At 44.8% G+C, this 15,071-nt stretch overlaps 1 protein-coding gene and 2 non-coding genes across 3 annotated transcripts in view; 2 read left to right on the top strand and 1 right to left on the bottom strand.

Annotated features, from left to right (window-relative positions):
* The window catches only part of Zyg11a (zyg-11 family member A, cell cycle regulator), a 38,779-nt gene that overhangs the window by 21,534 nt on the left and 2,174 nt on the right, over positions 1 to 15,071 (top strand). Inside the window, exons 4-13 of the mRNA XM_059256029.1 lie at positions 820 to 960; positions 2,997 to 3,173; positions 4,918 to 4,982; positions 5,783 to 5,882; positions 5,967 to 6,020; positions 7,303 to 7,464; positions 7,540 to 7,584; positions 10,895 to 11,089; positions 13,487 to 13,548; positions 13,897 to 13,994. Of these exons, the coding sequence (XP_059112012.1) occupies positions 820 to 960; positions 2,997 to 3,173; positions 4,918 to 4,982; positions 5,783 to 5,882; positions 5,967 to 6,020; positions 7,303 to 7,464; positions 7,540 to 7,584; positions 10,895 to 11,089; positions 13,487 to 13,548; positions 13,897 to 13,994 (1,099 nt within the window). The remainder of the gene's footprint in view (positions 1 to 819; positions 961 to 2,996; positions 3,174 to 4,917; positions 4,983 to 5,782; positions 5,883 to 5,966; positions 6,021 to 7,302; positions 7,465 to 7,539; positions 7,585 to 10,894; positions 11,090 to 13,486; positions 13,549 to 13,896; positions 13,995 to 15,071) is intronic.
* LOC131905424 (small nucleolar RNA Z39) lies at positions 1,892 to 1,955 on the bottom strand. The gene has a single exon (XR_009377936.1). It is a non-coding gene; the product is annotated as a small nucleolar RNA Z39 (small nucleolar RNA).
* Positions 12,516 to 12,643, top strand: LOC131905428 (small Cajal body-specific RNA 24). The gene has a single exon (XR_009377940.1). It is a non-coding gene; the product is annotated as a small Cajal body-specific RNA 24 (non-coding RNA).

Here is a 15,071-nt window from a genome sequence, read left to right as displayed (position 1 = left end):
TGTTTTTCTTATTCTTTACTACCCAGGGATGTTGAAAACTTGATCATGTCTAGTTAAAAAAAAAAAAGAAAAAATTCCTTATGTTTTGGAGAGCAGCTACAGGAGAGGGTGTAATCAGGAGACCTCCGCTACCTTTAGGCTAATTGAAGTGGGCTGTTTAAAACATAGTATCCTGGGATGGCAAGGAAGAGTTATGGCATGGAGAAGCGGGATTAGAACCAAGGACAAGGACGACTGAGCTCCTTTTCCTCTGCCTTCCCGCCTTGACCCGATGGTTTTCCCTGTGTGAGCACTTAGCCTCCTGATAGGCCTCCATTGTGATTGTTCATTGCTGGAACTTTGCACGCTCCTGTGTGGCTTGTTTTGTTGTTTGCAGTAGGAACTGTACCCTGGGCTTCATACTTGCTAGGCAAGCAGTCTACACCAAGGCAGATCTCCAAAACACAGTCAAGTGAGCTTTTGTGGGTCGCCCTCCCCCAGTTCTTGATTCAGACAGGGGCTGTTCTCGTTTGAGAATTCTCTTGCCTCTGCCTCCTGAGTGTTGGAACTCCAGGCATAACTGGACTTCAGGTGCAGGGAGAAGTAATGATTCCAGCACTAGCACCAGCTTCCTTTGTCATGGTACTGAGGTGCACACTTCACTCCTTGGATAGACCTGTAAAATGCAAGTTGAGGAACACAAGGTTCTATTGGAATCAGTACTAAAGGGGAGCAACTTCACTACCTGGAGTATTTGAACACCTGCTATGCTTTTGAAGCTGGCGGAACCCAAATGCATGTGTGAGGAGCTGAAGCCTGCTGTGACTCCATGTTTTTCAGGTTGCTGGAGGAGCCAACATGAGTCAGATTTCTGAAGCACTGAGCCAGTACAGGAACAGGCCGTGTTTTGTGAAGGAAGCTCTCTACAGGCTCTTCACAGAGACGCTCTCCCTGAGTGCCATCCTGCCTGCCATTCTAAAGGTACCTCAGAAAGAAGACTGACTTCATCACCTCTTTCCTGGTCAGTTGAAAGTTGTTTACTAGCAGGCCTGGTAGAGCACCCCTTTAATTCCAGCATTCTAGAGGAGAATGAAGACAGATCAGTGTGAGTTCCAGGCCAGCTACTATGACATAGTGAGACCTTGTCTCCTAAAAGAAAGTGTTTGGTGAACAGTACAGAAAGGTAGTAGTAGCATTGTATTATCTTTTTAAAATATAAAATAGGAGTTATGGATCTGTTTGTAGGAATTGAATTCACTTTGCTCTAGACATTTCCTATGCATTTATTGATTTGTTTAGTCTTCAAACTCTAATATTTGATTTTCTTCATTCTTTTTCTTCTGGGAGTCTCATCTATCCCAGGTTAGGCTTAAACTTCATGTTGCTGAAGATGATCTTGAACCACTGAACCGCCACATCTACCTCCTAGGTGCTAGAATTACAGGCATGTGCTGTTAAATGCCCAATTTATGTAGTACAGAGACATTGAGCACACCTCATGTGTGCTTGGAAGCACTGTACTGCTAAGCTGCACCCCCAGCTCCAACGCTGATTTTCTGATTCTCTTCTGACCAAGCACTAGGACGTGTTTACAGGCGTGTTTGCATGCCTGGTTTATGCCATGCTGGGCATTGAACCCAGTAGTCTGTGCGTGCTAGACAAGTGTCCTACTAACTGAGCTATATTACTTGTCCTAAAGTCAGATTTTCTGAAGGAAAGCAAGAACAGAACAAAATGAAATGAATTGTTGCCTGGAGTAGTGGTACACACCCATGACTTCAGTTCTCAGGAGGGAAAGGTGGAAGGATCAGAAGTTCAAGGTCATCGTTGGCTATATAGTGAGGCCAGCTTGGGATACATTATAGCTGAATTTTGGCTTAGGGATGATAAACTCATTTATTTTTATTTTTTATACATCAGAAAGCATTTAGACTATCATGAGTTTATCCATACTAATTTTGCTTCATCACATGTAAAACTCACTTTTAAAATTTAATTTTACATAACATGTAGGCACAACACTCATAAAGTAATTCTAAAGAAACAAAATCTAAGTAACATTCCTTGTTTTGCATTTGTGCTCTGGTTTTCCTCCACTTACATTGCCTTTCTGGTGTTATGTTTTCTACTTTTAAAGTTCTTCCTTCTCCCTTGGTAACTCATCTCATCCTTTTGTCTGTCCATCTGGTGGTTTTTGTTTTTCCTTCCTGTTTCTTTTGTTCCTCTTCCTGCCTCTGTCTCCTGTCTGGGTTCTAGAGCCTGTCTGACGTGCTTTGTCAGTGGAGTCTTCCAATGTGTGACCTCCCATCTGCTGCATTTATACCTCTCCTGGGTGCTTTTTTTTTTTTTTTAAATTATGTATACAGTGTTCTGCCTGCATACATGCAGAACACCAGAAGAGGGCACCAGATCTCATTGCAGATGGTTGTGAGCTACTATGTGGGTGCTGGGAATTGAACTCAGGACCTCTGGAAGAGCAGCCAGTGCTCTCAACCTCTGAGCCATCTCGCCAGCCCCTCCTTGGTGCTTTTTTTCAGTTTCACATCTGGTATCCCCTAGTGTGAATGCTGAGGATTTATGCTAAGGCATGAGGCATAATCTTATTCACTGGGAGAACGTGTCTGCATCCTAGCTCTTAGAAGGTGGAGGCAGGAAGATTGCTGAGTTTGATCAGCCGACCTCCACAATGAGACCCCGTCTCAAAATATCCCCCAAATGGCATACTCTGACTGATGTTTGTGTCTCTTGCAATGCTCGTCATGGTAGCTCGGGTGATGCTTGGGAAATGATCATACAATTCCTGGCACAGATGAAGAAATTCAGGTCCAGAGCTACCCAGATAGTTAATTTGGATTTGAAGCTTTTGCTGCAATTCCTCAGTGTCCTACAGAGTAAATTCTAAGAATAGGAAAAGTCTGTTATTAACCCAGTGAGCAAATACTCACACCAACAGAAATAGACTGGAGACAGTACCAGAATTTAATGGTGACTGTCGCTCTGAAATCGCTCCTCTTCAGCTCGTGGCTATAGGAATGAGGAATCACCCACACGATCTGCCAGTGCAGTTCACGGCCAGTGCTTGTGTCCTCAACCTCACCCGCCAAGGCCTGGCCAGGGGCATGCCCATCCGTCTGTTGTCGGAGGTCACCTGTCTGCTCTTCAGAGCAATGAAAAATTTCCCCTACTACCAACAGGTAATTTCAATTAAATTATTGACCGACATTGAACCTTAGAGCAGATAGACGGAAGATCTGTATTACTGAATTGTGGTTTTTATTCTTTTATAGATAAAATAGGACTTAATGTTATAGGAAAAAGTAGGAAATATGAATAAGCAATGAAGCTAAAACCATTTACTCAGAAAGCTGGGCGTGGTAGTGTATGTCTTTAATCCCAGTACTCAGAGGCAGAGGCAGGCAGATCTCTGAGTTTGAGGCCAGCCTGGTCTACAGAGCGAGTTCCAGGACAGCCAGGGCTACACAGAGAAACCCTGTTTCAAAATACCAAAAATATAACAATAAAAAGCATTTATTAAGAAACATCCACTAACATTGTCAGGCCAGATGTGATGGTTCTCACCTATAATCCTAGCACTTGGGAGGCGGAGCAAGTAGGATCAGAAGTTCAGGTTATTCTCTGCTGCTACATACAGTTCAAAGTCCAACAGGACTACATGAGATCCCGTCTCAAACAAACAGAAATCCGAGGGAAGAAAAGAAAGTTGAATTGGACCAACAAGATAAAAGTTAGTACTTAGCAGGTCAAAGTGCAACCTTAAGACCTGAGTTTGATCCTTGAGACTCACATGATGGAAGGAAAAAAAACCACCTCCTGTAAGTTGCTTTTTAATCTCTGCGCGCGTGCGCGCGCGCGCGCACACACACACACACACACACACACACACACACACTAAACTTTATAAAAAGATGAAATGACCCAAGTGTTTCAACAACAGATGAATAGATACTCAAATGTGATGTTTGTTTAGATACTCAAATGTGATGTTTGTTTAAGTGAGTTCTGTCTAACAAGAAAGAAGTGAGGTACTGGTACATGAAACATAGTTGACCCTAAAAAACATGAGTCAAGCAAAACATGCTAAAAGAGTGAGTGACATGATTTCATTTAAATCTTTATTGCGGTGGTGGTTATTCAGCAAAGTAAATTTGTCTAATTGAAATGCATGATAGCTCTCAGGATGAAGGCACCTCCACCCTGGTAACCCAAGTTCGATCTCTAGGACCCACATGATGGAAGAAGAGAGCTGGTTACTCCAAGTTGTCCTCAGACCTCTACATGTGTGCTATGATGTGCACACCCAAATACACACACCTACACACACACAGACACACACAAAACTAATATAACGTTTAAAAAAATGGGAGTTGGGACTGGAGAGATGGCTCAGTGTTTAAGAGCACTGGCTGCTCTTCCAGAGGACCAAGATTCAATTCCCAGCACCCACATGGCAGATCACAACTGTCTGTAACTCCAGTTCCAAGAGATCCAACACCCTCACAGACAGACATGCAGGCAAAACACCAGTGCACATGAAATAAAAATAAATAAAAAAAGACATATTTTAAAAAATGGGAGTTGGTCTTTTTTGGTTTTTTCGAGACAGGGTTTCTCTGTGTAGTTTTGGTGCCTGTCCTGGATCTTGCTCTGTAGACCAGGCTGGCCTGGAACTCACAGAGATCTGCCTTGCTCTGCCTCCTGAGTGCTGGGATTAAAGGCATGCCACCACTGCCTGGCTGGGAGTTGGTCTTTAAGAGTACCATTCAGTCTTTATTCCAATTGTAGGAGTGAGTTAAAATCATGGAGAGGACTACATAAGTAGTGAGCATTCTGTAAAAAAGTTCCTTGGTCACACACCAGCCTCATGTCTTAACCTGCTCTGCATTTGCTCATGAGTGTTCCTCCTTTCTTCCCCAAAAGTTACAGAAGAATTGCCTTCTCTCCTTAACCAGTTCCAGGATTCTTATGGATGTCCCGTTTGACAGGCAAGTACAGATAAGCAACGGACTGAGGCCAGCAGAGCTTGGTTACTCACATTCTTACTGGAATGTGCTTCTCTTGGGATCGCTCTGAAATGTTCTGATTTTCATTGCTAAGGCTTTAAAAGTTGACATTTTCACTTTTGTTTTAAAATTTTTCCTTAGCATATATCATACACAGTACTGGATTTCATTGTGGTATTTTCATACTTGTGTATAATGTGTTGATTTTTTTTTAAAGATTTATTTATTATGTATACAATATGCCTGTATGCCAGAAGAGGGCACCAGATCTCATTATTGATGGTTGTGAGCCACCATGTGGTTGCTGGGAATTGAACTCAGAACCTCTGGAAGAACAGCCAGTGCTCTTAACCTCTGAGCCATCTCTCCAGCCCTAATGTGTTGATCTTATTCATCCCCAAATATTCTCTTGTTCCCATCTACTCTGAGCTTCTTCCTCTTTTCAACTAGTCACTCTTCTTTCTACTTTTCATGTCTTTGTGTGAACAGTTAGCTTAATTAGGGCTGATTACAGGGACATGGGTGAGGGTTTACTTAGAGGCAGAGGCACGGGCAGCTTACCAGAGGCCGCACCACTGAAGAGAACGTCCCTCCCTCTGCTATAAGCCACTAGCTGGATAGACTCTAAGGAGGGGAGGGGCAGAACCTCAGGAACCCTCTGCTCTCAGCCTTTAACTGTGTACAGAATTTTTGGAAGGAGAATAAAGGATTTATTTTCACTTGTTATTTATAACTTTGTAAACTTTATGCACCTGTGAGAAAAATAATATTCTGCTTTTCAGGCTTGATGCTGCCAAGCTTGTTATGAGGTGGCTGTGCAGACGCGAGAACCCCAAGATGCAAACAATGGCAGTGAGCATCACCTCCTTCATAGCCCTGAAGGTAGGCGTGCATCAGCTGCCATTTCCCACTTCCTAGGCTCGGGAGAACGTAGGCATTTCACTTGGGTCTTCTGTTTGCTTCCAGCTCTCACCCGAGGAGACTGAACAGCTTCAGGAAGAGCTCATCATGACAGTCAAGGTGAGCTAGTGAGCTGAGGTGATCACCACTCCTACCCCACCATGCTGGGCTTTGAACCCAGGGCCTTGTGCATGCTAGGCAAATGCTCTACTGCTGAACTATAAATCCTTGGTCCGTAATACCTTTAAGAAAAAAGGAAGAAAGTTATGAATAAAGCTTTTGTTATTTATTTTTTCAATGACTTCTTTTTTAATGTGTATGGATTTTTTTTATTGTTGGGTTTTTTTGAGATAGGGTTTCTCTGTGTAACAGCTCTGGCTGTCCTAGAACTCACTCTGTAGACCATACATACACTGCAACTCATGTATACTCACGAATACACACACTCACACAGTAAATAAAATGTAATTAAAAATATATATTAATGGCTTAAAAATACTTGCCTTGGGTAGAGAACCCAGGTCTGGCACTAGAGATCTTTGTATGTGGAGGTTGTGTACCTGGACCAGCTGAGGAAGTTGGGTGTTGAGACAGGGTCTCCCCCTGGGCTGGCAGCTAGCAAACCCTGGTGATCTTCTCTCTACCACCCCACAGCACTGGGACGATGGGTGTACATGACGTGACACCAGGCCAGCTTTTTTTTTTTCCTTCTTTTCTTTGAGACAGGGTTTCTCTGTGTAGTTCTGGCTGTCCTGGAACTCACTCTGTAGCCCAGGCTGGCCTCGAACTCAGAGATCTGCCTGCCTCTGCCCCCCCAAGTGCTGGGATTAAACGTGTGCGCCACCACAGCCCTGCTCAGGCCAGCTTTTTCCATGGATGCTAAGAAGTGTTTTTTGTTTGTTTTTGTGTTTGAGACAGGGTCTCACTCAGTAGCTTTGGCAGACCTGGAACTTGATGTGTAGATCAGGCTAGCCTCAAACTCAGAGATCTACCTGTCTTTGCTGGGATCAAAGTCATACGCCACCATGCTTAAGAAGTACTCTTACTGAGGTAGCCAGGCATGCTGGTATAGGCATTTAATCCAGCACTGGAAAGCAGAGGCAGGGTGTTCTTTGTGAGTTCAAGGCCATCGTGGTCTACATAGTGAGTTCCGGGACAGCCAGGGCTACCAAGTGAGACTGTGTCTCAAAACAAAAACAATATTTTTTTTTTGTATATGTGGCACAGGTGTTTGTAGCCAGGCTGGAGCTGGACTGAAGGGCTTCATGCATGCTACAAATACTCTATCAACCCAGCCATATCCCTAGCCCCCACTTTTAGGGATCCTCTTCCCTTTATATATATATATACAGGAGTGAGTTGGTCATGAGGTTGTTTAACTCTCTTTCTCTTTGGTTTTTAGGAACTTGTAACAATAGTCAGACAAAAGACGGCTGAGAATTTAGATGATGTCACCTTCTTGTTTACTCTGAAAGCACTTTGGAATCTTACAGATGAGTGTCCATCGGCCTGCAAGTACTTTATTGAGAATGAAGGATTGACCGTCATCATCCAAGTCTTAGAGGTGGGAAGGTGGGACTGCGTTTAGATGGGAAGTTCTTTTCTCCGTGCTGTAGTAACCCGTGCATTCTCTTGACAGACGTTCTCCGTGTCCGTGATACAAAGCAGAGTGCTTGGCCTTTTGGTAAGGTGACTTGTTTGAATTGGTTTTAATTAAAACTAATCCTTACATAGCACCTACTTTGTGTTGGGCACTGCTGTAGTCAGTTTAGATTCAGTTAATCATATTCTGAACAAGCAGATAATCCTTACACAGTAATCATCTGTTGCTGTGAACAACCCACAGCTTTAGTGGCTTAAATAACAGCCGTCTGGGGCTGGAGAGATGGCTCAGTGATGAGGATACTGACGGTTCTCCTAGAGACGGCTCAGTGATGAGGATACTGACAGTTCTCCTAGAGACGGCTCAGTGATGAGGAGTACTGACGGTTCTCCTAGAGACGGCTCAGTGATGAGGATACTGACAGTTCTCCTAGAGACGGCTCAGTGATGAGGATACTGACAGTTCTCCTAGAGACGGCTCAGTGATGAGGATACTGACAGTTCTCCTAGAGACGGCTCAGTGATGAGGAGTACTGACGGTTCTCCTAGAGACGGCTCAGTGATGAGGGGTACTGATGGTTCTCCTAGAGACGGCTCAGTGATGAGGAGTCCTGATGGTTCTCCTAGAGACGGCTCAGTGATGAGGAGTCCTGATGGTTCTCCTAGAGACGGCTCAGTGATGAGGAGTCCTGACAGTTCTCCTAGAGACGGCTCAGTGATGAGGAGTACTGACGGTTCTCCTAGAGACGGCTCAGTGATGAGGAGTCCTGACAGTTCTCCTAGAGACGGCTCAGTGATGAGGGGTACTGATGGTTCTCCTAGAGACGGCTCAGTGATGAGGGGTACTGACGGTTCTCCTAGAGACGGCTCAGTGATGAGGGGTACTGATGGTTCTCCTAGAGACGGCTCAGTGATGAGGGGTACTGATGGTTCTCCTAGAGATGGCTCAGTGATGAGGAGTCCTGACAGTTCTCCTAGAGGACCTGGGTTTGATTCCCAGCACCCACATGGCAGCTCACGATCATCTGTAACTTCAGTCCTAGGGGATCCAGTGCCCTCTTCTGGCCTCTGTGAGCACTGCATTGACATTGTGCACAGACACACACAAAATTAAAATAAAAGTTAAAAAAATACAGTAGCTGTCTTATTTACTGAAAACCCCGTAGATGGTGTGTGTTGTGCTGTGCCTGTAATCCCAGCTCCAGGGAGGCTAACAAGTTTGAGGCCAGGCGGGGCTACATAGGAAGATCCTGACTCAAAAATTAAAACCAACCAAACAAGAGAGATTGGGAAACAGCTTAGTTGGTAGAGTGCATGTCGTGCAAGCCTGGGAACCTGAATTTGGATCCCCAGCACCCACGTATAAAGCTGGATGTGGTGGTGCATGACTGTAATCCCAGCACTGAGGATACAGAGACAAGAGAGTGATTGAGGAAGAAACCACATGTTGACCTCTGTCTTCCACACGCATGTGCACTACACAAATATAACACACATAAACATGTATACCTCTCCCCATAAGAACCAATGCACCCATAGTTTGAGCTCAGCTCATGCTACAGTTCTGTTGTTTTGAGGGAGAGATTCTTGTGGCTGCAGGCTGAATAATCTAGGATGATCTGACTCTGGTATCAGAGTTGGCACTGGTGGTCTGCTGAGTCTTGTGTCTCACAGCAGTCTCAAGAGTCCCCATCTACCAGAACTTTCCTAGCTCTGCTAATATCAGGCAATGCTGAGATTGAGGGCATCGGATATGCTTCCATGAGAGGAGCAGCAGAGTCCCATTGCTAAGGAATATCAGGAAAAATTATGTCAAGGGTAAGCAAGATTGTGTGTTCTAATTGCACTCAATCCACAGTGTACAGGAGGGACCCGTTTGTCTCACCTAGTTGGTAAGAGGTAGGATGAACACACAAACTGGACAGCCAGGCTCCAGACCCTCCAATAGGAACCACTTACCTGTAATTCCAGGCAGTTAGTTTTCCAGAAGCTTCTCAATTCCTACGTCTATACTGCCTCTTGACCAAGATATCCCACAGTTTAGAAACTTGTTTCCAGAAGAGTTGGAATTTGGAGAAAGGGTGAAAAAGAGAAGAGCAGTAGAAGATAATCCCGAAGAGTTGAATGGAAGCCTTGTATATCTTAGAAACATCCTACCTGCAGGTCTAACAGATGCTTTTAGTCCGTCTGGGAGCTTGGTAGACTGCTAAAGACTCACAAGGACTTTTGATACCCAGAGTTATGCTAATGGTAACTTGTGTCTCTTTGTTGGGGACTAATGTCATATAAGCTTGACACTGAAATAGTGTTATTAGCAGGGGTCTAGCTGGTTGAGGAAGGCTTGACTAATCCATATCTCAAAACCAGGGCAGTTGCTGCCTCAGACTTTACAGCTGTGATTCCTTTGCACATACTAGTGTCTGGACCTGAGGGCCGCAGAAGCTGAAGTGTTAACCTCACTCTACTCTTGTACAGCTATTGTTTCACCCCTTCGGGCCATTGTACTGTCAAATTCAAAGGGGACTCCTGATGAGTGAGGCGTCCCAGGGCTCCTATTGTCTTCTTGCAAACCTCTCCACTCCAGCAGTGTGTGGCGACTTTGATAGGGTGTTAGTTACTTTACAGAAGTAACATATACATACAAAAAGCTTCCACTGCCTCAGAATGTCAGTGAGCGCCTGGCTGGAAAAGAGGGACATCCACAGTTCAAGGGACTTTGGACATCCTTTAAGAGTTGAACAAGAAACCGAAATCTTAGTTCTTCCGCCACGGGAAATGAATTCTGAGTGAGGCTGGAAGAAGATTTGCTCACTGGAGCCTCTGGATGAGGTTGAGACCCTGTGAGACCTCATTGTAGAGGCGGAGCTAAGTCATGCCCTGTCTCTTGCCTGACAGGAACTGTGAGGTAGTAGTAAATGCGTGTCATTTTAAGCCAGTAAGTTTGTGGTAATTTATTACGCAGCATAGAAGACGAATGTAGTATGTTAAAAACAACAGCAGGACAGTGTTCCTCTTTAAATTTCACGATAGTGTGAAGCACTTGTGTTGGACCGGGAGTCAAACTCCGAGTTCAGTTACTGGCAGCGCAAACCCAACAAGTTGGTCCCGCTGAGTGCCAGGTTTCTTTGCAGGATTAAACATTAGCTGAGAGAGAATACAGATAAAGCTGTTTTTCTCTCGCATTGTGCCCAGCACTTAGTAGGTGCTTTACTTGGTTCTTTGCTGTTAAAGATCATGTTCTTCATGAAGGGGTGGGATTTGGGTCATAAGCCAAGTTCGGAGGGAGGGGGCCAGAGTAAGTTCTGGGACCGAGTCTAGAGGGAGCCGTAGGGAGGGTGCTGGGTCCTGATCCTTTCTCCCTTCCTGCCCGGCTGTGTTCCGCTGCCCTGTAGAACAACATAGCTGAAGTCAGAGAGCTCTCTCCCAAGCTGGTGACAGAAGATCTGTTGAGACATCTCATCAGCCTGCTCCGCAGCACCAATATAGAAGTGAGCTACTTTGCCGCGGGCGTGATAGCCCATCTGACATGTGACAAACAGCATTGGCTATCCCGTGGCCTGCAGAGGAGTGATCTTCTCCAGAACTTGGTACGGGAATTATTCTTAACAAGATCGATTCTTCGTCTGTTGAATGTTGCCACTCATCTCATTAAATGTCATTAGTGATAGTTTCTTAATTTTTTTTGTCTGTTTGGACTTTGTTGTTTATTTTTGAAATGAGTCTCTGTGTAGCTCAGACTCTGCTTAAATTCATGATGATTCTCCTGCCTCAGATTCCCTGGACTTTTGGATTGCCAGTGTGGGCTACCGTGCCTAGCTCTAACAAGAGTTTCAGGGTTTTGTATTTGTTTTTAATGGTGTGTATGTGTGTATGGATACTGCCTGCACACAAGTGCTTGGGACAGCCAGAAAAAGGCACTGGATCCCTGAGTGCTGGAGTTGCAGGCAGATGTAAGCTGCCCAGAGTGGTGCTGGGAACCAGTCTTGGGTCCTCTACAAAAGCAGCAAGTGCTCTTTTAACTGCTGAGCCATTTTTCTAGCCCCTAAAGTTTTGTATTTTCAAGTTTTCCTTGGAGCCAGTGAGATGTGTGATGAGTGGAATTTATCTGCTCGGGTTCAGGTTGGAGAGCTCTGGATTAGGTGGAGCTTACCCAGAGAAGAATCTGCTGTTTCCATGGAAACAGCACAGAAATGCACAGAAAGCCCAGGGGAGGAGGAAAGCAGGGACAGGGCTGCCTCACCATGAAGCCTTTAGAGGTCCTGTCTGTTTAGTATGGTGTCCTGCCCTTAATTGTTCTTCAGGCTGCCCATCTGGTTAGCAGAAATCTAGGTCAGTCATTTAGTCTTTTCAGCCGGATTCCTGGTGTTTTTTGTTGTGTTTGTTTCTCCAGGCAAGGCCTCACTCTGTAGCCCAGGCTGACCTGGAATTCCTGGCAGTCTTCTTCCCTACCCTTCCCAGTGCTGGGACTGTAGGCACTGGCCTGACCCGGCCAGCCTTCTGTTTTCAGTTGCACCTCTAATTCATTCCAGAAAATACCTGGTATGCCATAGTTTTCCCCTCAGGAGTTCCATTCTTTTTGTTATTCTTCGTTTGTTTGTTTGTTTTCTTTTTTATGACAGGGTTTCTCTGTGTAGCCCTGGCTGTCCTGGAACTCACTTTGTAGACCAGGCTAGGCTGGAACTCAAGAGATCCACCTGCTTCCTGAATGCTGGGATCACAGGCGTGCACCACCACTGCCCATTCACTCATTTTTTTTTTTTTTTTTTTGGTTTTTTCGAGACAGGGTTTCTCTGTATAGCTTTGCGCCTTACCTGGAACTCACTTGGTAGCCCAGGCTGGCCTCGAACTCACAGAGATTCGCCTGGCTCTGCCTCCCGAGTGCTGGGATTAAAGGCGTGCGCCACCACCGCCCGGCCATTCACTCATATTTTTAACTTTACCAAGTGCTATATCTGTTAAACCAATTATTCCTCAATCTGCTTTGTTTTCTGTTTGCTTCTATTTTAAACCCTGTGGACATTTATTTTGTCAGTTTCTTCTTGCAGTGAAGATAGCTTTTTGTAAATTTCCTGGTGAAATGTAGTAGCTTTCTGTTCATCTTTTGCAAGAAGAAAGGATGGGTCTTTTGTTTAAAAAAAGCAAAACAGATATCCTTCTGTTAATATAAGAATTAAGGAAAGTGTATAGATAAATTCACACTCAATCTACTATCTTTTAAAAAGAGATCTTTGCTTTGTTTGAAAAAATGTCACTTTACTTTCATTTTGTATGTACAGATACTTTGCCTGTGTGTGTCTCTGCACCATGTGTGCAGTGCCTGTGAAGGTCGGAAGAGATATTGTATCTCCTGGGACTGGAGTTACAGACAGTTGTGAGCCACCCTGTGGGTGCTGGGCCTCTGCAAGAGCAGTCAGTGCTCATTTCTCCAGCATGGCTTTTTAAAGTTTATTTTAATTGTATATGTATGAGTATTTGCTTGTCTGTCTGTCTGTCTGTCTGTCTGTGTACCACACATGTATCTGGTGCCTGTGGAGGCCAGAAGAGGGTGCGGATCCCCTGGAACTGGAGTTTCAGATGGTTGAGAGCCACCGTGTGGGTTCTGGATTCAAAAGCAAAAAATGCTTCACTGCCGAGTCATGTCGCTGTCCCCTTACTTCTCACTGGACTGGGCACTGAGTCTGCAAGGCTTCACAAGCTGGGGAAGCACTCTGCCCCAAGCACTCTGCCCCGAGCGCTCACACCCCAGCCTTCCACTGCAGTGGTTTCCACAGGAAGTTGTTCATAAATTCTACACATAGTGGTTATCTAGTTGATCTGGCAACAGGTATATCTAAGATTTTAAAATCAGCCTCATATTAAAAAAAATTGTTGTTTCAAATATGTATAAGTAATATGTGAAGTAGCCTATTGTGGTAATTTTTAAATAATAGAATTAAACAATGGAACGTAACACTCTGCATTTCCCCCTCTCTTTTGGAGTGCAGCGTGTAACCATCGAGAATTGGCCAAGTTCACGGTGTAAGATGTCAGCACTGGTGACCTACAGGTAATCTGAAAGTATTGCAGCGCCCAGTCTTGCCTCTTGTGTAGTCTGCAGAGATAAAGTGTTGTGTCAAGTAGCCTCGTGTTCAGATCCTGTGATTCCTCTTAGTAAATTCTAAGAAAAGCTTTAAGACTAAGTTTTCCTCATGAAGAGACTGGCAGCGTGCAGTCGTTCATATAAAATGAGACAGTGAATGTGTAGTGTCATATGAAATGCTATTTCTTAAATGACCCCCCTCCCAAATACAGACTGCATAATACATCTGTCTCCATGAAGAACAGGCTCTGTAGGGGGAATACTGAAAAATCTTATACCCCAGAGTTCTAAATTGACATCTCTGTATCTTTTTAGATCTTTCAAAGCATTTTCCCCACTCCTTGGCAACTTCTCCCAGCCAGAAGTTCAGCTCTGGGCACTATGGGCTGTGCATCATGTCTGCAGTAAAAACCGTAGGTATTCAATGTGCACTTAGAGCAGATGTCTTCCAGCTAATATCCTGAGTAATGAATGAGTTTAGAATTGATTTTAGGAAAATGTTCTACAGAACAAAACCAAACAAAAACTGTAAAGCTGGGCAGTGGTGGTGTATTTAATCCTAGCACTTGGGAGGCAGAGGCAGGTGGATCTCTGCATTCTAGGCCAGCCTGGTCTACAGAGTGAGTTCTAGGAAAGCCAGGACTACACAAAGAAACCCCGTCTCAAAAAACAACAACAACAAAAAGAAAATGTTCTCCTGGGTCAAGGGAGCTGACTCAGTGGGTATAAGCATTTGCTGCACAAGCCTGACAACCTGAGTTGGATCTCCAGAACCTGTCTGTCTTGTCAGTGTTCTATTGCTGTGAGGAGACATCATGACCACAGCAACTCTTATAAAAGAAAGTGTTTCACTGGGGACTCAATTGCAGTTTTAGAGGGTTAGTCTGTATCATCATGGCAGAAAGCAGACAGGCATGCAGATGGAGCAGCAGCTGAAAGCTGTACGTCCTGATCCATGGGAACAGGCAGAGACTGGACCTCTCATGGGCTTTTGAAACCTTAAAGCCCATCCCCAGTGACACACGCCCTCCAAAGTCACACCCACAAGGCCACACCTCCTAATACTTCCCAAACAGTTCCACTAACTGGGAACCTATGACGGCCATTCTCATTAGAACTCCACACATATGCCATGGAGTGAGTGTTTGACTGCACGTGCACATATGCACACAGACACAAATCCACAAACAAAACACTAACGGGGCTAGAGTAGCAGTTCTCAACCTGTGAGTAATGACCCCTATGGGGGATGAATGACCCTTTTTTTTTTTTTCTGAGACAGGGTTTCTCTGTGTAGCTTTACGCCTTTCCTGGAACTCACTCTGTAGACCAGGCTGGCCTTGAACTCACAGAGATCCGCCTGGCTCTGCCTCCCGAGTGCTGGGGTTAAAGGCACGCGCCACCCCTGCCCAGTTGAATGACCCTTTCACACAGGCTGCATATCAGATATCCTTCATATCAGATGTTTACGTTACAATTCATAACAGTAG

This window comes from Peromyscus eremicus, chromosome 2, assembly GCF_949786415.1.
Source record: "Peromyscus eremicus chromosome 2, PerEre_H2_v1, whole genome shotgun sequence".
NCBI classification, from domain to species: domain Eukaryota; kingdom Metazoa; phylum Chordata; class Mammalia; order Rodentia; family Cricetidae; genus Peromyscus; species Peromyscus eremicus.
The sequence above is the reverse complement of the archived record's forward strand: the minus strand, read 5'-3'. Positions and strand labels throughout refer to the sequence as shown.